This window comes from Mangifera indica, chromosome 12 (assembly GCF_011075055.1).
Source record: "Mangifera indica cultivar Alphonso chromosome 12, CATAS_Mindica_2.1, whole genome shotgun sequence".
Classification (NCBI taxonomy): domain Eukaryota; kingdom Viridiplantae; phylum Streptophyta; class Magnoliopsida; order Sapindales; family Anacardiaceae; genus Mangifera; species Mangifera indica.
Window position 1 is genome coordinate 14,564,808 of NC_058148.1, and position 21,074 is coordinate 14,585,881.

General features: G+C 35.6%; 4 protein-coding genes, 1 long non-coding RNA gene and 1 pseudogene across 9 annotated transcripts; 4 read left to right on the plus strand and 2 right to left on the minus strand.

The window, feature by feature from the left end:
• The first annotated feature begins 1,370 nt into the window (after positions 1-1,370).
• On the plus strand, positions 1,371-3,344 carry LOC123193469 (bidirectional sugar transporter SWEET2a-like). The gene is made up of 6 exons (XM_044606482.1): positions 1,371-1,598; positions 1,847-1,883; positions 1,966-2,182; positions 2,272-2,430; positions 2,515-2,634; positions 2,742-3,344. Exons 1-6 carry the CDS (start codon positions 1,538-1,540, stop codon positions 2,853-2,855), a joined length of 708 nt encoding a protein of 235 aa, XP_044462417.1. The 5' UTR covers positions 1,371-1,537; the 3' UTR covers positions 2,856-3,344.
• Positions 3,345-4,169: 825 nt separating this feature from the next.
• On the plus strand, positions 4,170-9,955 carry LOC123192227 (transcription factor GTE9-like). 5 transcript variants are annotated; one of them, XM_044604705.1, is made up of 11 exons: positions 4,170-4,432; positions 5,735-6,697; positions 6,866-6,929; positions 7,001-7,147; positions 7,231-7,295; positions 7,419-7,479; positions 7,567-7,650; positions 7,794-7,915; positions 8,071-8,137; positions 9,163-9,284; positions 9,454-9,955. In XM_044604705.1, exons 2-11 carry the CDS (start codon positions 5,882-5,884, stop codon positions 9,709-9,711), a joined length of 1,806 nt encoding a protein of 601 aa, XP_044460640.1. In that variant the 5' UTR covers positions 4,170-4,432; positions 5,735-5,881; the 3' UTR covers positions 9,712-9,955. The 5 variants fall into 5 exon arrangements, with proteins under 5 accessions (XP_044460640.1, XP_044460643.1, XP_044460641.1 ...); XM_044604708.1 differs by having other exon boundaries at positions 7,567-7,645; positions 7,792-7,915; XM_044604706.1 differs by having other exon boundaries at positions 5,865-6,697.
• LOC123192231 lies at positions 9,879-12,494 on the minus strand (annotated as a pseudogene).
• Positions 12,495-12,520: 26 nt separating this feature from the next.
• LOC123192234 lies at positions 12,521-15,086 on the plus strand. The gene is made up of 3 exons (XR_006496840.1): positions 12,521-12,658; positions 12,790-13,980; positions 14,757-15,086. It is a non-coding gene; the product is annotated as an uncharacterized LOC123192234 (long non-coding RNA).
• A 43-nt stretch (positions 15,087-15,129) lies between these two features.
• On the minus strand, positions 15,130-17,579 carry LOC123192232 (eukaryotic translation initiation factor 4E-1-like). Its single transcript, XM_044604714.1, has 5 exons — positions 17,227-17,579; positions 15,968-16,133; positions 15,744-15,869; positions 15,505-15,570; positions 15,130-15,406 (listed from the first exon to the last, which is right to left on the minus strand). Exons 1-5 carry the CDS (start codon positions 17,517-17,519, stop codon positions 15,359-15,361), a joined length of 699 nt encoding a protein of 232 aa, XP_044460649.1. The 5' UTR covers positions 17,520-17,579; the 3' UTR covers positions 15,130-15,358.
• Positions 17,580-18,078: 499 nt separating this feature from the next.
• Positions 18,079-20,833, plus strand: LOC123192229 (protein SRG1-like). The gene is made up of 4 exons (XM_044604712.1): positions 18,079-18,569; positions 18,643-18,890; positions 19,357-19,681; positions 20,466-20,833. Exons 1-4 carry the CDS (start codon positions 18,315-18,317, stop codon positions 20,709-20,711), a joined length of 1,074 nt encoding a protein of 357 aa, XP_044460647.1. The 5' UTR covers positions 18,079-18,314; the 3' UTR covers positions 20,712-20,833.
• Positions 20,834-21,074: the final 241 nt, after the last annotated feature.

Here is a 21,074-nt window from a genome sequence, read left to right on the forward strand (position 1 = left end):
TAGGCTGTAATTTTCATCACACTCACTTCTTCTAATTCCTACTTTATTTGGAATTTAACCCAAAAAAAAAAAAGCTTTTGGGGTATTAAAATTTTTGCCATAAAAGTGAGCATCTATACAAAAAAAAAAAAAAAACGTTTGGACGTTTAAATATTTATACCATAACAACTATCTAATCCCAAAAATACCCTTGTGTTACTATTGAAAGTGCGACTCCTTGATTTCTCTCTTTTATTCATCTGTAAATCAACTTTTACAATCAACAGTGTAAAAATCAAATTACACAAAACTTAAACATGGATTGTGAAGAGTAGAGCTGGATTTGAGCCGAGCCAGTTTGAGCTCAGTTCGGTCGAGCCCAAAATGAGCCGATCTTAGCTGAGTTCGAGCTACTCGTCAGATTTTCAAATTAAAATTTTTAATACAAAATGACGTCGTTTTGACTAATATATATTAAAACGATATCGTTTTGATAATAAAAAATAAGTCAAACCGAATTCGAACCCAAAACAAGTTGGCCTTAGCCGAGCTCGGTTGAGCCCGAGCCTGAACTTGAGCCAGCTATATATGAACCGAGCCGAGCTCAAGCTCGACTCAGCTCGAATCCGGCCGTAGTGGAGAGTAGGTGAATTATTTTTTCCAGTTGATGACATGATTCATGGATTGTTGATAATGAATGAGTTATTTTGTTAGATTTAGGGTTTAGAAATGAAAATCAAACTTAATTTGTTGGTTTTGATTTAATTTAAGGTTTGAAAATGAAAATTAGACAAAAACAAGTTAATGAAGTCTCCAAGTCTTGGCCATCACCAAGGTTTGGAGACCTCACCAACTCTAGCTTGAAGATAAAGATAATTTAGTATTATACCATATTTATAGCATAAATGTTTAATGTCCAAAAAGTGTGATAAATTTATATAAATTAACCGAAATAGTAGCAAAATTTTCAATTTTCCTAAGTTTATATATATATACAGGAGATATGCAAGAAAAATGCTTCATTGTATCACAATCTTGTCCTTGTCATCTGTCTGTCTCCATTAAACCTGTCTTTATTTGTTGCCTGCCTATCTTATTCAGTCACATTCTTCACATTTGATGGGAATATATACCTTTAATATTTACAATCATGAACTCAGAGACAAAATGTCCAATTGGTCAAGATTCTGCTGTAAGCTAAAGCTGCCATAAGATCAAACCTTCAAAATCTGATTTTATCATTCTGATTTACAAGATAATTATGAAATGGGGTCCTCCTGTAAGAGTATTATTGCATGGCTGGATGATTGGTTGATTTCCATCACATTTGTCAATTTGTATTAATCTAAAGATTCTAAACAGAGATAATGAATGCAAAGACAAAACCCTAAAATCCAGACCATTGGACATGAGAAGCTTCAACCGACACAAAGTTTTGAATAAAAAATAACATTTTACCGAATATGCTCTTGAAATTCTTTATAAAGACTGTAAATTTTATGTACAAAGGTACAAACAAGACAGAGAGAGGTTAGGAGAGAACTGAAAAGATTCATAGATGTTTTCAACTGGGTTCACTTCTGTTTATTCGGTTTGCAGTGATGCAGCTGGGGTTGCTGGTAAACTTCATTGAATTTCTCAAAAATTCTGCTTGATTAACTTCTCTTAAGCAATTTGATGCTTTGTCTTTAAGTTCCAAGTTTGTAGAATTTTGTTTCAGTTTTGTTGATTGCCTGTATCAAGTTGCCCTGTGGTCTGCTTAAAGATCAGATAGAAAGAACATGATGACAAATTTGATGCTTGCTTTATTTGTCTGGGTTCTTTTGTTTGCTGGGAAGACTTTCTGATACCAATTTGTTGATTGCAGGGAACCTCTTTGCTTTTGTCTTGTTTGTATCACCTATGTAAGTAGCTTAATGAACTTTCCCTTTTGAAAGTTGAAAAAGAAATGAAAATGGAAACTTATATTTCTGTTTGTTTCGTCAGACCTACATTCAGGAGAATTTTAAGAAACCAGTCAACGGAGCAATTCTCAGGATTGCCTTACATTTATGCTCTCTTGAACTGCTTGATCTGCCTCTGGTATGGCACGCCCCTTGTATCACCTGGTATTATACTGGTTGCCACTGTCAATTCAATTGGAGCAGTTTTTCAACTAATTTATGTCAGCATCTTCATTTCATATGCTGAAAATGCCAAAAAGGTATTTTTCTGCTGGTCTTTTTAAGGCGATATCCAGTTCTGCATTGTTCGATTCAGCATGATTTTATCATCTCTAGTTGTTGTTTGCAGCTGAAGATGTCCGGATTCTTAATAGCAGTTTTTGCGCTATTTGGTATCATAGTCTTTGTGAGCTTAAAATTTTTTTACACCGATGAGCGGCGGGCTTTTGTTGGGTATTTGAGTGTTGCTTCTCTGATTTCTATGTTTGCTTCACCTCTGTTTGTCATTGTAAGTCATCTGAAAATGTTAAGCTTTTATGACTGTTCAGCCAATTTCTTCCTACTGATTTGTTTTCATGTGTACCTTTTGCAGCAATTGGTTATTAAATCCAGAAGTGTTGAATATATGCCCTTCTATCTTTCTCTTTCAACCTTCTTGATGAGTCTTTCATTCTTTGTGTATGGAATGCTCAAGGATGATCCTTTCATTTCTGTAAGTGCTATGTTCATGATTATGGTTATTAATAATCACCAGAAGTACTTCCAAGGTTTTGTGTCTGCTAAACTGTTGATTCTTTTCTTCTATATTTTTTGATCCAGCTTCCGAATGGAATTGGAACACTTCTGGGGATTGTTCAGTTAATGCTGTATGCCCATTATAGCTCCAAATCTGGTGAAAGCTCAAGACAGCCCTTGCTAGATTCATATGCATAAATGAATCCACTACCAACACACAGCTTCTTGCATGGTGGTCAATTTGTAGCAGTAGCAGATAAGTGTGCTATCAAAATCTGCATAACGAATAATGCAATAGGAATTCATGTCATCTGAACGACGCAATCGATCTCAGAATCCATAGGTGTTCCAAATAAAATGAACTACTGAGTGAAATCTCAGTACAAAGCATTTCTGGACTTACCAAATCAGTCACTTGAGTAACTGGTAGTTTATTTGTAGCTCATTGCCATACTGGAAACTGAGGTAAGTACAGAAGTAATGGCTGGTGTCGATTTTGATCGATGAGGATAACTGGGAAGTTCATTATTTTGATTTGAGCTTGATTGTTTGCACAGCCAGAGGCCTCTCTTATTCATCATGTCTGTGTCATTGTGATCTCAATGTTGTATTATTGAAGATGCAACCCAAGCAACTTCCAGGTGCCAAATCACACAAATAATAAATGAAGCATCTTGAAAAAAAAAAGGGACAAAATTATTTCCAAATAATAACTTCATATCATAAAATTCAATATGATATGGCGGTGAGTGTACACGTGTTATTAAGCACACTCATCATACCCTCCTGATAATATTAATAATTAATAAAATTATACGAGAATTATTTTATATATACATAATAATATATTATTATTTATATATAAAATATTACTTATTAATAATTAGATTAGACAATAAACCCTACTTTGATTCAAATTCAATTTATTATTTATTTTAAAATCAAACTTAATCAAATACAATTTTGATTCGTTGAATTTAACTTATGATAAATGTGAGTTTTAGAATTTATTTTGTTAGATATTTTTTCTAATGCCTCTTTATTTACTTATTTTATTTTTAAACTACTAATTGCATTTCCAGTGTTTATCAATTAAATGAATTCGATTCGATTAATTTAGATTTAAGTTAAATTTATATTGACTTTTATTAAAATTTAACGCAAATTTAAATCCAATTTTTAATAATCGTTAAAATGTTTAAAAATACAACTTACTTAAAAATCCAAACTCTTGGCTTAATGATTGAAAAATTAATTATTAAATTTTAAATTTTATTCATTTAAAATAATTGATTTAATTCGGAAAAAATGGCGGTAGTGAAATAAGCTTCTTTGCTTAAAAAAAAAACATTTAAAAATAAAATAAAATGTCATCCAATTCATGTAAAGGTAAAAAGGTAATTTAATAGTTTTGATTTAGATATCTGCACGGTATCTATAAACGGTGTAAGAGACGTGTGGACTGTAGAGTGAATAGTAATTAATTGCATTTCTAAGGAGTTACATGTCAGACAAACCGCAACCAAATCCGAAAAATAAAACAAAATAAAAAACCCTAGACGACATGCACGGCTGCTGATCTCTTTCTCTTCACTCACTGTTATTAGCCTATCCTCTGCTTTCTCTCACTCGAAAACCCAAAACCCCCCATCATCTTCTCTCGCTCTAGCTCTCTTATTTGTTCAATACGAGGGCTTCTCGTTTCCCAGTCCGAGTTTTCACCCTTCGAATCGATCGATTTGTTGAAGATTTTCGCCGGATTTGATTCGATTCGGGTATGTTCTCTAAAACCCTAAACAGGCTGTCTGATTTTGTTTGTTCATGTATATTTGTTTCTTTTAAAAGCACCCTTTTGATTCATACTCTTGAATGTTGAGGTTCGAATAGAAGAAATCGAAGTTTTGAGATTTGCTTTTTTTTTTTTTTTTTGCTTTTTAAGTTTATGTTGGTTAATCTTAATATTTGTTATGTTCTGTCATCTGGGTCAGTGTTTAATTTTGAGAAATTTTGTTGGTTCGCAAGGTTGGATGCTGGCTAGGGAAATTTAGAACACTAGTTTACTTTGCTTTTCTTTTTGATGTTTGGATTAATTGTCTGGTATTAGCAAAATTGAGCCCTAAGTTTTGTTGTTCTTGGTAAAACAAATGGTGGTATGAGTTTTTCCTTTTTAGGCGTGGATCTGTTCTACGTAATGAATTTGCAGTATTAACTGATTGTCGTAATTGTTATTACGAGAAGCCATGTTACCTTTGTCCTGGTTTACCTATTTTTTCTGTCTGATTATGCAGAATTCAACTTCAGGGTTATTGTTGGTTTATGTCGGTTTAGTCTTTAAAGATGTATATTTATCTTGGTCAACGTTTATATTTGAGAATGTGGTTTGTTTAGTTTTGGAACCCTAAAACCCTACTTCTTTCTTCCTCTTGGTCAACGTTAATTTTTGAGAGTGTGGATGATTTTAGTTTTGGAACCCTAAAACCCTATTTCTTTCCTTCTCATTTGGGTGCTTGGATAAATGTGTGCTATTGGTGAAATTCAGGTCTAAGATTTTTCTTCTTGGTGAATAAATTATTGTTATAGGCTATTTTTCTATTTTGGGGTTTTTATCTAGTCTAAGTAATGATTTTTATATTTAACTTGACTGCCCTAATATATTTTTATCAGAACCCACAATGCTTTTATCCTTGTTTACCTGTTTCAATGTCGGATTTTGTTTGGTTTGATGTTTTCTGTTCACTCCATATTTGCTGCTTGGATTGTTAGAAGTTCTTTTTGGGATAGGAGTTGCATTCTTTAGTTGGTACTAGTATGCTTTATTGTGTTCTTGGATATCCTTTATGATTTCAAGTTCATACTTTTTTACTGATTATGATGATGTTTACTCTTGTCATTGAAGCGGGCATTTGTCTTAGATTTATAATTTATTTTTTTTGGCTTTGAGTTTGGATTTAGTAAATCTAATTTGTTCCTTTTTTAATTTTATCATTGGTTACTAAACTGAACTTTTGATATCTACATTGCTATGTTACCGCATTATGATTTTTGTGATATTTATCTACTGCAATAATCTGTGACAGGATTGTTTGTTGAGCGATTCATGCATGTTGTTTTTCTTTTGGGAGGACACTGCTTTTTCCAGTGTCATTTGAGGGAATTTGCTGTTTTACTGTTTGACATCCAGCAAATATAAAAAGCTCCTTCTGCTAGTTTTTGCAGTTTCAACCATGATTGCTGCTGAAGCTGTAATAACTAAGAAGAAGCTGAAGATTAAATTTGGAACCCAGAGACTTGAAGTAATTCCTGGGACACGATCATGTGAATATGGGCAGCAGGTAACAGTTACTGAAAATTGGCATCACAGAACCCCTGGGAATGAAGGTAAGCATTTGGAGATGAGTAAATCACATCCTTCATATGATTCAAAAAGAATGTTTGCTTCTGCATCTTCAAAGGAGAGACCTCTCATACAAGCTGGTAACAAGCGTGAAGCCCAGGATGTGATTGAGTGTCCAAAGGATAAAAGGCGAAAGATGGATCGTGGTGTAACTTACCAGTGTTCTGTCCTTTTGAAATCGCTAATGGCCCATTCAGCTGGCTGGGTTTTCAATCAACCAGTGGATCCAGTGAAATTGAATATACCTGATTACTTCTCAGTTATATCTATGCCCATGGATTTGGGAACAATAAAGACAAAGCTGAATAAAAATATATACTGTGTAACTGAAGAGTTTGTGGCTGATGTCAGGCTGACTTTTTCTAATGCCATGCTCTATAATCCTCCAGAGAACAACGTTCATAAAATGGCAGAGGAATTGAGAGATCTCTTTCTTATGAAATGGAAATCCTTGGAGGATAAATGGACCCATGATAGACCGAAAGCCGGACTGGGAAAAGTGGTAAGTGGAAGAATGATGGAAGCCAATGATACAACGCATAATTGTCCGAGAACACCTCCCTTGCATAATTCTTTGTCATCAAAGAAGTCGAAGACAGCTGAAGAAAGGGCTGTGAGGAATCCTTCTTGTACCAGAGATACAGAGGTAAGCAATATACACTGTTAACATTGGACTTCTACAATTGCCAAATAAAAATAATGCTCAGTTACATCTGTTATGCTTTCTTTTAGACTATGTGAATTTTAGTTATTTTATTTCTACCAAAGTACGTATGCATCTGCAGTGCATGACTTTTGTATGTTCTGTTCTTAGGTTGAGCATCCTAGACCATCACAGACCTGCTCTATCAAGACACAGGGGAAACATTTACAAAAAGGTATGGAATGGCAGAGTAAAGTTTCTGCTTTTGGGCTCTTTACAGGAGCTAATTTGCGATGTGTCTTATAGGCGCTGATGGTGGTGGTAAACGTGCTTGTGGCATTGCTAATGCCAAGCCACCATTGAGCCCAGTTGCCTGCAAAAAATGTGGCAAATGTGACAGCACTACTTGTCATTGCAACCTTCATGGTGATTCAACTTATGCGTCTTCAAGTGGTTAGTTGATGTTTTCTTTGCTTCTTTGTTTTAGGATATACTGCAATTATTTTTTGACAGACTGGTAAATTTCTTTGGCTTAGATATCACTTCAGAAAGATCATTGAGTGGAGATCACCGTGCATGTAGTGCTGATGCTTCTAAACTGGTATGTATGATCTCTGTTTAATGTAATGAATCAAGTTTTAATGTGTAATGTGAAATCAAGACATTCTGTTTAAAGATATCTGTTGTGCTTAATGTGTAATCAAGACATTGGATTTAAATTTAGGATTGCCAAGCAAAAAGCACATCAACATCACAGATGAGCAAGTCAGATCCAGATTCTGATGGTGAGGATCTATTGTTATTTCGACTGTGATATTCTTGTGTTTATTACTTGTTCTGAGCACTGGCATGCTATTGGAAATTATGTTAAGGGGCTGTAAGTGCATTGGATGATGGGAATCTATGTCCTAGTTCTCAGCTTACACCTCCTGCAACAGATTTTTCATCTGCAGAAGGTCAGTATTTAGTAATTAGTTTTTCTGATGCCTAGATTAGGTATCAATTTCTCCCTGTCAAACTTTAGGTCAATGAGCAACATTCAAGAAGAGGGAAATAAGCAAGCTTTTGTACTAAATTGTGTTTTGCTTATCTGATGTAGATTGGACAGCATCAGTTCTAGGTGCACAAATGTCACCCAAGAAGGCTCTCCGTGCTGCTATGCTAAAGACTCGTTTTGCAGACACAATTTTTAAAGCACAGAAGAAGACACTTCTTGATCATGTAAGCCTAATTTTAGTCTTCCATTTTCTTTTTCCAGAATAAAAATGGAAGCTAAGTTGGATGTAATTTTTGGTAATTTCCATTGTGCAAATTGCAAGTTTCTGTGGTGCTCCTGTGATTGTATCTCTCATACATGCTCTTATGTTGTTGTAAAGAGTGACAAAGCTGACCCTGTGAAGATGCAGCAAGAGAAAGAAAGATTAGAAAGGAGGCAGCGGGAAGGTGATGTATTCTAACCTCTTACCTGTTTATGTGGTAAATTTTATGCTGTATAGTAGTTTTCAAATGGGTGAAGATGATTTTTTTTTTTTTAAACTGAATTTACTATGGCTTTGCTCAAATTTAAGAATTTTGAGTGTAAATAACCACCCTTTTCTTTGGACTGGTGAATTCTTTTTTTTTTTTTTAATTTTTTAAAATTTAGTTGTTTTATTAACCCCAAGCAAATGTCTTGTCCCTATTTATTTGAGACTTTGTTACATGGATAAAAAGCATCATTTATGTATTTCAGTTGAGTTTATGGGCTTAAATGGAAAATATGGTAGAATTTTCCGTGATCATTTGATGGTTCTATGTCAAAAGTGTCATGAACTTATTGAAATTGAAAAACAACTGATATCTTTGAAAAACATACAGTGGTTAAAGAGGTCCTGAATTCTAGAATTGTTGCCAACACAAATATGTGAACGATTCAGGAGTCAATATTGTTTTTTGTTCGTGGAAGTAATTGAAAGTGTAATGCTGCTTAAAGAATGATAATTTAATTTCTACTTTGAGTGATGAATTGCTTGACGCGGAAGGAAATACTCCACTTAGTGCTTTATTTTATTATGTCTAATTGTAATTTTTGGATTCATATAGAAGTTAATATAGCCTTTCTGCAAATGTTCCTTTTTAAATTTGACACCTTGGTGGTCAGGAGTGTGTTTAAACCTGAACCGTATAAATTCTTCTCCAAACCAAGCTTGTATTTAATGCGTTTATTTTAAGCTTTATATTTTTGTGTTTCAGTGTTTATGAACCAATTTTGTTTCTTCCGGTTTTATTCTATAAACTTTGCCAGTATTTAGCTTGAAGGACCATTGAAGTGATGTCCCATGTTTAAAAGCTTTGTGGCTCTGTAGCTCTAGTGCAAAATCTCATGTCCAACGGGCACAATATCATTTCCCTGTAGCTGCCATTCTTTTGTTCATTGTGAGCAATATATCTCTACTTATAGTTGAGAATCTAGTTTCCACTTTTTACAGAGAAGGCTAGGATTGAAGCCCAAATCCAGGCTGCTGAAGCTGCCACACGAATGAAGGCAGAACTTGAGTTGAAAAGGCAACGAGAGAAAGAAAGAGAAGCTGCACGAATTGCCTTGCAAAAGGTAAGCCTTTTGTTAGAATGTTTTTGTATCATCGTGTTGTTTAAGCTTGATGAATTGCCTTGCAAAAGGTAAGCCTTTTATTAGAATGTTTTTGTATCATCATGTTGTTTAAGCCTTAAGCCCATTAGTAGCTTACTTGTAGATAAATTACTTATCAATTTATATGCAGATGGAAAGAACTGTGGAGATAGAACACAACCTGGAGATTCTGAAGGAACTTGAAATGCTAACTGGGTTTTGCTTATCCCCTCATATGCTAGAGAGCGAAAAGGGGTCAGCAATGTCGAAGAGAGCATATAGAGTAGGCAATTATGAGAACACACTGGAGCGCATTGGCTTGTTTATGAAAAACGATTATTTGGGGGACGATGATGAGGAGATTCTAAATCAGAATGGGGATGGGGAAGAAGGGGAGATTTTTTTATGAAAATAATTTTTTTTAATTACCTATACGAATTTCTTTCCAATTTTCCAGGTCTTTTGTTAATACATTGGTAGTGAGGTAAAAAGGGGACATGACTCGAGATTGTAAATAAGTTTTTTTAAGGGAAGGGGAAGGGCATGGTTGGCAGATTTGTATTCAGATACAAGCGATTGTTATACCAGATTGAATGTAATATATGTTATTTAGCCTCTGGCTAGGCCAAAACAGATGAAGGCTCTCTTTTACACAAGCAATGTCATTCCGTGTCTAATCAACACAGTGAACATTTCCTATGTTAATAGATAATAACAAATGGGAATTACAAAAAATACACTAGTGCATGCCACTATCGCGAGCAGCAAAAAGATACAAAACATACAACAAGTATCTGCCCCGCCGGGAGGTTGCTCCAGAATCCTAAAAGTAAGCACGCCGCATTACTCATTCTGCATCAAGAAACTGGATCATTCCCGGGGTACACGAGTAATCCATGTACAGCTTATGCCGTGTACCGTTTCTTTGCAGACCTGCTATGCTTTGCATCCTCCTGATAAACCAAAAGCACGCCATTGGTAGCTAGTTATTGTTTAATGAACCAGGCTGAACGAATTTGGGGAACTAAAATATCAAATATTAATTCCTTACATGAAAAATGAACCCTATGGTATCGTGATAATCAAGTAACTCCTTCCATTGTTTCCCAATGCTTAACTGCCACATTAAGATTTTAAGTCAAAACAGTAAGCACGTTAAGCTGTCAAATCTCATAAGAAGCTAATAAATTATACCATTACTGAGGAACAACTAATTGGAAGATTATCATCACATATGTGATATGGATGGATACATGGTAATTTTAATCATTCAGTAAAAAAGAGTCACCTGGGCTGCTTCATTCGCTGCATTCTTGGTCCACAGTGCAATTTTTTCCTGCCTAACTCTGACATTAACAACTACTCCACAAATTTCATCACCATGATCAAATTGTTCTCCAATCAATGCCAATAGCTTTGAACCAGTACATGCAGAACATTTGAGGCCACATTTAGTATTTGTATTTCACAAAGGGGCATATACATTGGAACTGATGCACAGAGTGCGAAGTCTACAGTATACAGCCAACATTGATCAGACTTTCTTCTAGAAAAGATTAAAGTCCACTTCCCACGTTAGCACAAACTGGGTCCTCCCAGTTTGGTTTGATTTCATGTTTGGAAAAATAGGAGTCTGCTCCCACAGCCAACTTGCTTGGACGATCTATATTGTTATAAAGGCTGAATGCAGAATGAAAATTCAAAGAAAATTTTTACGAAACATTTCCAGGAGAAACAAACTTAGAATGACAATTAATAGTATGCATACACTGTAACAGATAAGACGACAAATATGAAGTGTCATATAAGCAACCATTACAATACAAAGTATGAAAACACATTAATTAAAATTATGCTCATCATTTTTTTTTAATTATTATTCATTGTAAGAAATTAAGGATGCAGCTCAGAGGCTATATACCCTAAAGAGTGACATCTTATAAATGCGAAGGAACAGACCAATGCCTCATTTTATTTATTTACAGACAGCTACAGTCATACAACAAATTGTTCCTGATTGAAAGAGCATAATGCTATGCTTTCACTCAAATCACTTAAATATGACACAAAACAAACTTCAAGGGACCTCTATTCTTAGTACATAACATCCTCATTTCATTTCAGCAAGTCCAAATGAAGTCATTTGTCTATCCTGATGAAAAGAAATTTATCTCACCATACCCAAAAAAAAAATCAGTGATTTTAGAGTCCAGTGCATACCACTGAAAGCCAAATGGAGGAAAAAATTTGGACATTCAATTAAGGATGTTATGATTAATCAAGAAGTTCAACTAGACCAACAGCCCTTATATTCTGTAAATAAAAGGTGACACATCAAAAATCTAATTGTGTACGCTGGCCGGCCAGAGACAAACACAGATACCATTAATTTACAGGGAACTTACTCAACAACAGCCAAGAAGTCTCCTAAGACAAATTTTCATATTTCAAGACACATCAAACAGCCGCATAACACAATTAGAAATAAAATTGCAGTCTTTACCAAAAAAGCAATCAGGCCACAAAACAAGAATTCATAAAAATCTAAAGCCGCAAATCTAATTAAAATTTCCTTTCCTTTTCTTCTCCGGACCAGATACAATCCCCATTTTTCCAAAACCAAACGAACGCAAAGCCAAAATAAAAAAGAAAGAACAATCATGCTCAATTTCCCAGAAACCGACCAAATATCCTACATCCTATTTTTATTTCCAAATAATCCACAAAGATAAAATGAAATAGAAGAAAATAAAAAAAAAAGATTAAATTTAACCTCCAGAACTGTTCAACAGTGGAGAAAGTATAGATCGAGCGCCTGGAGCTATCCCACGTGGCTTGCTTTGACTTCGCGGAGGGATTATGGAACCAAAAGGTCCAAGAGTGTTCAAGAGGGTGTGGCTCATGAATCACAGCCGTTGGTTTCGTTGACGGTTCATTCTCATCAACGATCTCCCCCTCATCCAACTCTTCGTCGTCCTTAGGGTTAGTGCTAGGGTTTTTAGTACCGGTGCCGGATAGTTCTTCTGTGTTTGTTGAAGTTTTTGAGTCCTCGCTTTCGACCTTCATCTTTTGTTGGGCTTTTATTCTGGTCTCAACAGGTATATGTGAGGTTTTATATTGTGCATCGCCCGGTTCGGTTCTGGACTTGCAGACGCTTTGTCGTCTTTGTTTTCTACAAGGACGACATGTCATTGGATTTTGAAATTGAGTAATCAACTAGAGGTGGAGTTCGAGCCCAACCCAAACAGCAGTATGCTTGAATTCGGCTTTTAACCAGAAACTTCAATTGAAGCCAACAATGGTTCACCCAGGTTGAAAAGAAAAGTCATCAAACAAGAAAATGGAGATGAAGAAAAGTAATAAATTTAACAACTTCATAAATTTAAGCAAGTTTGATTCAAACTCAACCCAAAACTATCTAAACTCAAACTAGATAAATTCATATTCAATCTTATAGTGAACTAATTGGGTTTCTTTCTTGGGTTAGGTTGGTATGTCAGTGTGTGATTGAGTTTAAAGACTACCATTTTCAATCTTATGTACTCCAAGTTTGTCTTTCCATTGGGCTTACCAGAGAAGAAACTTTTGAAGTACTCTTCCGTCTCTATTCTTTTGAATAATGGTGGGTTTTCATGGTTCATCAAAGCCTCTTACAGGTCCAATCTCTGCATCAACCTTGCAGCAGACCAAAAGAAAAAAGGCCATTTAATCTCTTCAAGCTTGCAAAATATTGGCAAGTTTTACAGAATATTATATTATAAGTCTCTCGTCGTCCCATGTTTTGCACACGCATCACTAGTCTTCATCATTGTCAAAGTCCAACTTGACTGGTGGCTGCTGCTTGCTTGTTTGTTAGTGATGGAATTCGAGTTACAGGAGGAAGAAGCAGTCAATCTGAGTCAGGCTGGCTCAGACTCACATCACCACCCTTCTACTCAATCTGAGGAACACTGAACTCCTTAAAAAGCTTCCTCCACATCTCAGGTACCTCTCATCTCCATCAACCAAATTCAACTCTGCTAATTAGATCCTATTATTTTTTATTCTCAATCAGTTCAATCTGCCAAATTTGTTGAGTATCCCGCGTTGGTTGTCGATATATACATAAGGGAAAGTCTCATTTTTTCAACTAGCTTCTAGGGTGAGAGTGCCCCAATAACACTTTGTAGTGGCCGAACAAGTGGTCAGAACTCAAGGTTTGAAACAATTCTATCCAAATGCATTCGAAGTTCCAACTAATTCCTAGGCGGGCGAACTTCCAAGGCCTGGTTCAAAAGGCAGATTTCCCCATTTTACTCCCTGGTTGGCCTGTCAGGTTGAGAACATAACTGCATGGGTATGCTCATCTTCATGAATTTGGTGCAGAGAGGTGTTGGAAGCATATTCCATGGAAGTGAAAGAACTGGCCATGGTAATATTAGATTACATGGCGAAAGCATTGGGGATGGATTGTGAAGAGATGAGGGAGTTGTTCAATGATGGAGTTCAATCAATGAGAATGAATTACTATCCTCCATGCCCTGAACCAGAGAAGGCCATCGGTTTTACACCATATTCTGATGCTGACGCTCTCACCCTACTATTATCAGCTCATTGGCACTCAGAGCCTTAATTCGCAAAGATGGGAGATGCACTGCTTCCAAAAGCTTTTGTAGTCAACATTGGAGACATCATGGAAGTACATCTTTACTTCTAAACTAAAAATACTATTTAAAAACCTCCGTTCGTGTATTGCTAAATTCAATTACTTGGTGGTAGTAGATGCGTGACACAGAAAAATTTTAAAGTTCACTGGAGTTTAGACTGGAAATGTTAGGAAAGTCAATAGAAAAAGGAACAACAAAATGCACAGATACTCAACACAAGAACAGAAGTATTTACATAGAAAATCCAACATAAAAAAAAAAAAAAACACACGGGCAAACGATGAAGAAAATTTCGCTATGAATAAAAAATATTACAAGTTGGATAAGAAATTATTTGTTCTCTCTGTCTGAATTCTTAAGCTTAGCTCACTTGATTTTTCAATACACTCACACTCCTTATTTTGCATATAGTCTAATGTAACGTTTATATACACTCTAACCATCATATACTCGACATGTGTATTAGTTGGCCACATTTCACATAAGTCTATTTGCATTATAATAGGTCTCTCAAGTTCATAAATTAGACTAATAAACGGATATAATCCTAATTATTATATTTATTTTAGTGTGTACAGAATGGCCTAATCCTTCTGATATCACCATAGATCTCTTTGAAAATCGCCTTTTGAATCCATACCTCTCAAATTCAAATAACCTTTTCTAGAATTCAGGTCACCACTATACATCAAGATTATGTTAAGATATATTAAACTTATGAAATCATACGATAGATGACTGTAACGCTCTCATTTATTCACTCCGTGGCAAAACTGCCACTGATGCTATCTGCAATTTGCATCCACAGATTGTAAGCAACGGCATTTATAAGAGCATTGAGCACAGGGCAACAGTGAACTCAATGAAAGAGAGAGTGGCTGTTGCAACGTTCCATAATTCCAAGCTGACACGGAGTTGGTTCCAGCGCCAAGCCTCATTGGCCCAAACAGCCCAGTGAATTTCCGGAATTTTTTGCCCGGAGAGTCGCGTTGGGAAGGTAATGGTCGTCAGATTTGTATTCAGATACCAGTGACTATTACACAAGATTAAATGTAATATACGTTATTTAGCCTCTGGCTAAGCCATCACAAACGAATGCTCTCTTTTACACAAGCAATGCCATTCCTTGTCTAATCCAGAGTAAACATTTCCTATGTTAATAAAAAAAAACAAATGGGAGATGCAAAAAATACACTAGTGCATTGCCAAAATAAAATCTTCAGTTATTAGAGTATCACTTTCACACTGCTATTGTTTGTGTAACTAATTTTATAATAGCAAAACAGCAAAAAACTACAAAACATACACGCATCTGCCCCACCAGGAAGTTGCTCCAGAATCCTAAAAAGGAAGCAAGCACGCCCCACTACTCATTCTACATCAAGAGTATACTAGTAATCCATGTACAGCTTATGCTGTGTACCGATTCTTTGCAGACCTGTCATGCTTTGCATCCTCCTGATAAACCAAAAGCATCCCATTAGTAGCTAGCTATTGTTTAATGAACTAGGCTGGATGATTTTGGGGAACTAAAATATCAAATATTAATTCCTTACATGAAAAATGAACCCTATGGGATCATGATAATCGAGTAAATCCTTCCACTGTTTCCCAATGCTTAGCTGCCACATTAAGATTTTACGTCAAAACAGTATGTAAGTTAAGCTGTCAATCTCATAAGAAGCTAATAAACTATACCATTACTGAGGAAGAGCAACGAATTCAAGGATTATCATCACATATGGCATATGGATGAAAAAATGGTAATTTTAATCATTCAGAAAGAAAGAGTCACCTGGGCTGCTTCATTCGCTGCATTCTTGGTCCACAGAGCAATTTTTTCCTGTCTAGGTCTGACATTAACAACTACTCCACAAATTTCATCACCATGATCAAATTGTTCTCCAATCAATGCCAATAGCTTTGAACCAGCACATGCAGAACATTTGAGGCCACATTTAGTAATATTTCACAAAAGGGTATATACACTGGAACTGATGCACAGAGTGTGAAGCATACCGTATACAGCCAACATTGATCAGATTTTCCTCTAGGAAAGATTAAAGTCCACTTCCCACCGTTAGCACAAATTGGGTCCTCCCATTTTGGTTCAATTTTATGTTTGAAACAATAGAAGTCTGCTCCCACAGCCAACTTGCTTGGATGATTTATATTGTTATAAAGGCTGAATGCAGAATAAAAATTCAAAGAAAATTTTTAAGAAACATTACCTTTTGAGAAACAAACTTAGATAGACAATCGATAGTATGCATATACTGTAACAGATAAGACAACAAATATGAAGTGTCGTGACAAGCAACCATTACAATACAAACTATGAGAACATATTAATTAAAATTATGCTCATAATTTTTCTTTGTTTATTATTATTCATTAAGGATGCAGCTCAGAGGCTATATACCCTAAAAAGCAACATCTTATAAATGCGAAGGAACAGGCCAATGCCTCATTTTATTTATTGATAGACAGATATAGTCATACAACAATTTGTTCCTGATTGAAAGAGCATTATGCTATGTTTTCACTCAAATCACTTAAATATGACACAAAACAAACTTCAAGGGACCTCTATTCTTAGTACAGAACATCCTCATTTCATTTCAGTAAGTCCAAATGAAGTCATTTGTCTATCCAGATGAAAAGAAATTAAATCTCACTATACCCAAAAAAAATAATCACTGATTTTATAGTTCAGTGCATAACACTGAAAGCCAAATGGAGAAAAAATTTTGACATTCCATTCAGGATGTTGTGATTAATCAAGAAGTTCAACTAGACCAACAGCCCTTAGATTCCGTAAATAAAAGGTGACACATCAGAAATCTAACCGTGTACAATAGCGGGCCAGTCAAACAGAGACACCATGAATTTGCAGGGAATTTAATCAATAACAACCAAGAAGTCTCCTATGACAAATTTTCATATTTCAAGGCAAATAAAACAGCCGCATAACACAAAATTAGAAATAAAATTTCAGTCTTTACAAAAAAAGCAATCAGGCCACAAAACAAGAATTCACAAAAATCTTAAGCCGCAAATCTAATTACAATTTCCTTTCCTTTTCTTCTCCGAACCGAAAAACATCCCCAATCATCCAAAACCAAACAAAGACAAAAGAAAAATCAAAAAACAAGAAATTTCAGCGTCAATTTCTCAGAAACCAACCTAATATCCTACATCCTATTTCTATTTCCAAATAGTACACAAAAATAAAATAAAAGAGAAGAAAATTAAAAAAAAAAAAGATTAAATTTAACCTCCAGAACTGTTCAACAGTGGAGAAAGTATAGATCGACCGCATGGAGCTACCCCACGTGGCTTGCTTTGACTTCGCGGAGAAATTATCGAACCAAAAGGTCCACGAGTGTTCGAGCGGGTGCGACTCACGAATCACAGCCGTTGGTTTGGTTGACGGTTCATTATCATCAACGATCTCCCCCTCCTCCAACTCTTCGTCGTCCTTAGGGTTACTGCTTGGGCTTTTTGTACCGGTGCCGGGGAGTTCTTCTGTATTTGTCGAAGTTTTTGAGTTCTCGCTTTCGACCGCCATCTTTTCGCGGCCTTTTTCGATCCTGCCTCGGCCTTTTCGGCTTCTTTCTGCTCTTATCTTAACAGAAATATGTGCGGTTTTATATTGCCCGGTTCGGTTCTGGACTTACAGACGCTTTGTCGTCGTTGTTTTGGTGCAAGGGACGACATGTCATTGGATTATCAAATTGGGTAATCCACTCAGGGTGGATTCGAGCCCGGCCCAAAAAGGGTCTAATTGAATTACGATAATATTCTAAGGTCCATCGAAAATAAAGCTAAAAATTGTTAGCAAGAAAAAATGAAAATAAAGATTAATCCTTTGTTCATTAAATTTGAGCTAACTCAACACAAACTTAAGTTGAGGAGTCCTTACTCAAATTAAACTCATTTGAAAGAAGATTGAAATTGTCCAATTCGAATACAACCGAATAACTAATGAGGTTTCTTTCTTAGGTTGGTATGTTGGTATATCAGTATGTGTGTGAGCTTAAAGGCCACCATATTCAATCTTATGTACTCGAAGTTTGTCTTTCCATTGGACTTAGAATAAGTACTCTTCCGTCCCTATTTTTTTCTAATAATGGTGGGTTTTGCATGGTTCATCAAGCCTCTTGCAGGTCCAATCTCTGCATCAACCTTGGAGCTGACATAAAAAAGCCATTTAATCTCTTCGACCTAGCAAAATGTTACCACGTCATACAGATTATTATATTATGAGTCTCTTGTCGTTTTAGATAACTCACACCCATCACTAGTCTTCATCATTATCGAAGTCCAATCTGACGGGTGGCTGCTGCTTGCTAGTTTGTTAGCGATGGAGTCCGAGTTACGGGAGGAAGAAGCAGTCAACTTCGGTAAATCTCTAATAGTACCAAGTGTTCAGGAATTAGCAAAACAATCCATCGTCAACATCCCTCCTCGATACATACGCAAAGATGAAGATCCTCCAGTCGTCACCAATGACGCCTGTCTTCCATCTGTGCCCGTCATCGATCTTCAGAAGTTGGTTTCTGTAGATTATGAATTGGAGAGGCTGCACTTAGCTTGCAAAGAGTGGGGATTCTTTCAGGTTTTTACAGTCAACTTAGTTATTTACCTCAAAGAAAAAAATGGTAAACTGATGAGAGTTTTATGAAATTCAGGTTATAAACCATGGAGTTAGTTGTTCATTGCTGGAGAAATTCAAGTGGGAGATTGAAAATTTCTTCAAACTTCCACACGAAGAAAAAAAGAAACTGTGGCAGGGGCCCGATAACCATGAAGGATTTGGGCAGCTGTTTGTGGTTTCAGAGGAACAAAAGCTAGACTGGTCAGACATGTTCTACATCACCACCCTACCACTCAATCTGAGGAACACTAAACTCTTTAAAAAGCTTCCTCCAAATCTCAGGTACCTCTCATCTCCATCAACCCAATTCAACTCTGCTAATTAGAGCTATTATTTATACTTCTCAATCAGTTCAATCTGCCAAATTTGTTGAGTATCCCGCGTTGGTTGTGGATGAATATATGTGTAAGGGAAAGTCTCACTTATTGAGCTAGTTTTTCGGATGAACAATACTCAATAACACTTTCGAAGTGGTCAAACAAGTGTTATCAAAACTCAAGGTTTGGAACAATTCCATGCAAATCCATTGCAGCACCGATCAATTTGAAGTTCCAGTTTGATAATTTCCCAATTGGTGAAGTTCCAAGTTTACAACCCTAACTCTTCAATAAGCTTTTGGTATGGGAAAAACCCATAGTACTTCAGTGGTGGTCCAACAAAGTCCTTTATCTTTCAATCAAATTAAATGTGTCTGGACCTCTGTAATTTTAACTACATGGGTATGTTTATCTTCATGAATTTGTTGCAGAGAGGTGTTGGAAACTTATTCCATGGAAGTGAAAAAGCTAGCCGTGGCAATATTAGATCACATGGCGAAAGCATTGAAGATGGATTGTCAAGAGATGAGGGAGTTGTTCAATGATGGAGTTCAATCAATGAGAATGAATTACTACCCCCCATGCCCTGAACCAGATAAGGCTATTGGCTTCACACCACATTCTGATGCTGTTGCTGTCACCCTTCTCTATCAGCTCAATGAAACTCAAGGCCTTCAAATTCGCAAAGATGGGAGATGGACTCCAGTTACACCGCTTCCAAATGCTTTTGTAGTCAACATTGGAGACATCATGGAGGTACTTCTTTACTTCTAAACTAAAAAATACTGTTGGAAAAACTCTGTTCTTGAATTGCTAAATTCAATTACTTGGTGGTCGTAGATGCACGACACAGAAAAATTTTGAAGTTCATTGGGGTTTAGATTGGAAATGTTAGGAAAGTCAATAGAAAAAAAGAATAGCAAAATGCACATACTCTCAACACAAGAACACAGGCATTTATATTGAAAATCCAATACAGGAAAAAGAACGTGAGCAAACAATAGAGAAAATTTCATTATAAACGAAAAATATTACAAGCTAAATAAGTGATTATTTGTTCTCTTTGTCTGAGTTTTTAATCTTAACTCACTCAATTTTTTAATACATTGTGACACTCTTTTTTTATATATAGTTTAATATAACTTTTATAGACAAACCCTAACCATTATATATTTGACACAGTGTATTAGTTGGTCACATTTTGCGTAAGTCTATTTGCATTACAATAAGTCTCCAAACTCTATAAATTAGAGTAATAAACGGACAAGATCCTAACTACTGTGTTTATTTTAGTGTGTACAAAATGACCTAATCCCTTAGATACCATCACAAATCTCTTTGAAAAACACTTTTTGAATCTGTACCTCGTGAATTCTGATAACCCTTTCTAGAATTCAAATCACCACTACTTATCATAATTATGTTATGATAAATTGAACTTATGAAATCATATGATAGACAATTGTAAAATGAATGTCTACAATTTGTTGGTTTGTTAACGCTCATTGCCACGGATGCTATCTGTAATTTTCATCCACAGATTGTGAGCAATGGCATTTATAAGAGCATTGAGCACAGGGCAACAGTGAACTCGGTGGGAGAGAGGCTGTCTGTTGCAACATTCTATAGTTCCAAGCTAGACACTGAATTGGGTCCAGCACCAAGCCTCATTGGCCCAAATAGCCCAGCGATTTTCCGGCGAGTCCCGTTGGAGAAGTATTTCAAGGAATTTTTTGCTCGGAAATTAAATGGCAAGGCGTACCTTGATTTTATGAGAATTAATTGACCTAGAGTCAACTTTTTTTCTCATTCGGATTATTTGATGGCATGTAGACTTTGAAATTAATCATTGTGACTTCATTTCGGCAACTTATTTTAGAAATAGTATATCCAATTTTAAATACTCCATTGAATCTGTTTAATTAAATAATTTATTTTCTTATTTTATTCAAATTTAAGTAATATCACCGATTGATTTGTTTATAAATTTGAATAATACCATCAAAATTAATATTATCGTATAATTAAATAATTTAATTATTTATTTTATTTGAGGTTAATTGTAATTTTCCTATCCAACTTAGTTACTATTTACATTCCAAAGTTTTCAACTACCCCATTGATTAGATTTGTTGATGGAGGGACCACT

What these genes read in the sequence shown, in the direction of transcription:
- LOC123193469 (XM_044606482.1), top strand. Translation starts at nt 1,538, where the DNA reads ATGTTTTCAACTGGGTTCACTTCTGTTTATTCGGTTTGCAGTGATGCA. An exon ending in TGATGCAGCTGGGGTTGCTG is followed by an intron (nt 1,599 to 1,846) that starts GTAAACTTCATT and finishes TGTTGATTGCAG; the next exon opens with GGAACCTCTTTGCTTTTGTC. An exon ending in AGGATGATCCTTTCATTTCT is followed by an intron (nt 2,635 to 2,741) that starts GTAAGTGCTATG and finishes TTTTTGATCCAG; the next exon opens with CTTCCGAATGGAATTGGAAC.
- LOC123192227 (XM_044604705.1), top strand. Translation starts at nt 5,882, where the DNA reads ATGATTGCTGCTGAAGCTGTAATAACTAAGAAGAAGCTGAAGATTAAA. An exon ending in GTCAGATCCAGATTCTGATG is followed by an intron (nt 7,480 to 7,566) that starts GTGAGGATCTAT and finishes AATTATGTTAAG; the next exon opens with GGGCTGTAAGTGCATTGGAT. An exon ending in AGAAGACACTTCTTGATCAT is followed by an intron (nt 7,916 to 8,070) that starts GTAAGCCTAATT and finishes GTTGTTGTAAAG; the next exon opens with AGTGACAAAGCTGACCCTGT.
- LOC123192232 (XM_044604714.1), bottom strand. Translation starts at nt 17,519, where the DNA reads ATGGCGGTCGAAAGCGAGAACTCAAAAACTTCGACAAATACAGAAGAA. An exon ending in ACTGTTGAACAGTTCTGGAG is followed by an intron (nt 16,134 to 17,226) that starts GTTAAATTTAAT and finishes TTCTGCATTCAG; the next exon opens with CCTTTATAACAATATAAATC. An exon ending in CAGCGAATGAAGCAGCCCAG is followed by an intron (nt 15,571 to 15,743) that starts GTGACTCTTTCT and finishes TTAATGTGGCAG; the next exon opens with CTAAGCATTGGGAAACAGTG.
- LOC123192229 (XM_044604712.1), top strand. Translation starts at nt 18,315, where the DNA reads ATGGAGTCCGAGTTACGGGAGGAAGAAGCAGTCAACTTCGGTAAATCT. An exon ending in AAGAGTGGGGATTCTTTCAG is followed by an intron (nt 18,570 to 18,642) that starts GTTTTTACAGTC and finishes TATGAAATTCAG; the next exon opens with GTTATAAACCATGGAGTTAG. An exon ending in AAGCTTCCTCCAAATCTCAG is followed by an intron (nt 18,891 to 19,356) that starts GTACCTCTCATC and finishes AATTTGTTGCAG; the next exon opens with AGAGGTGTTGGAAACTTATT.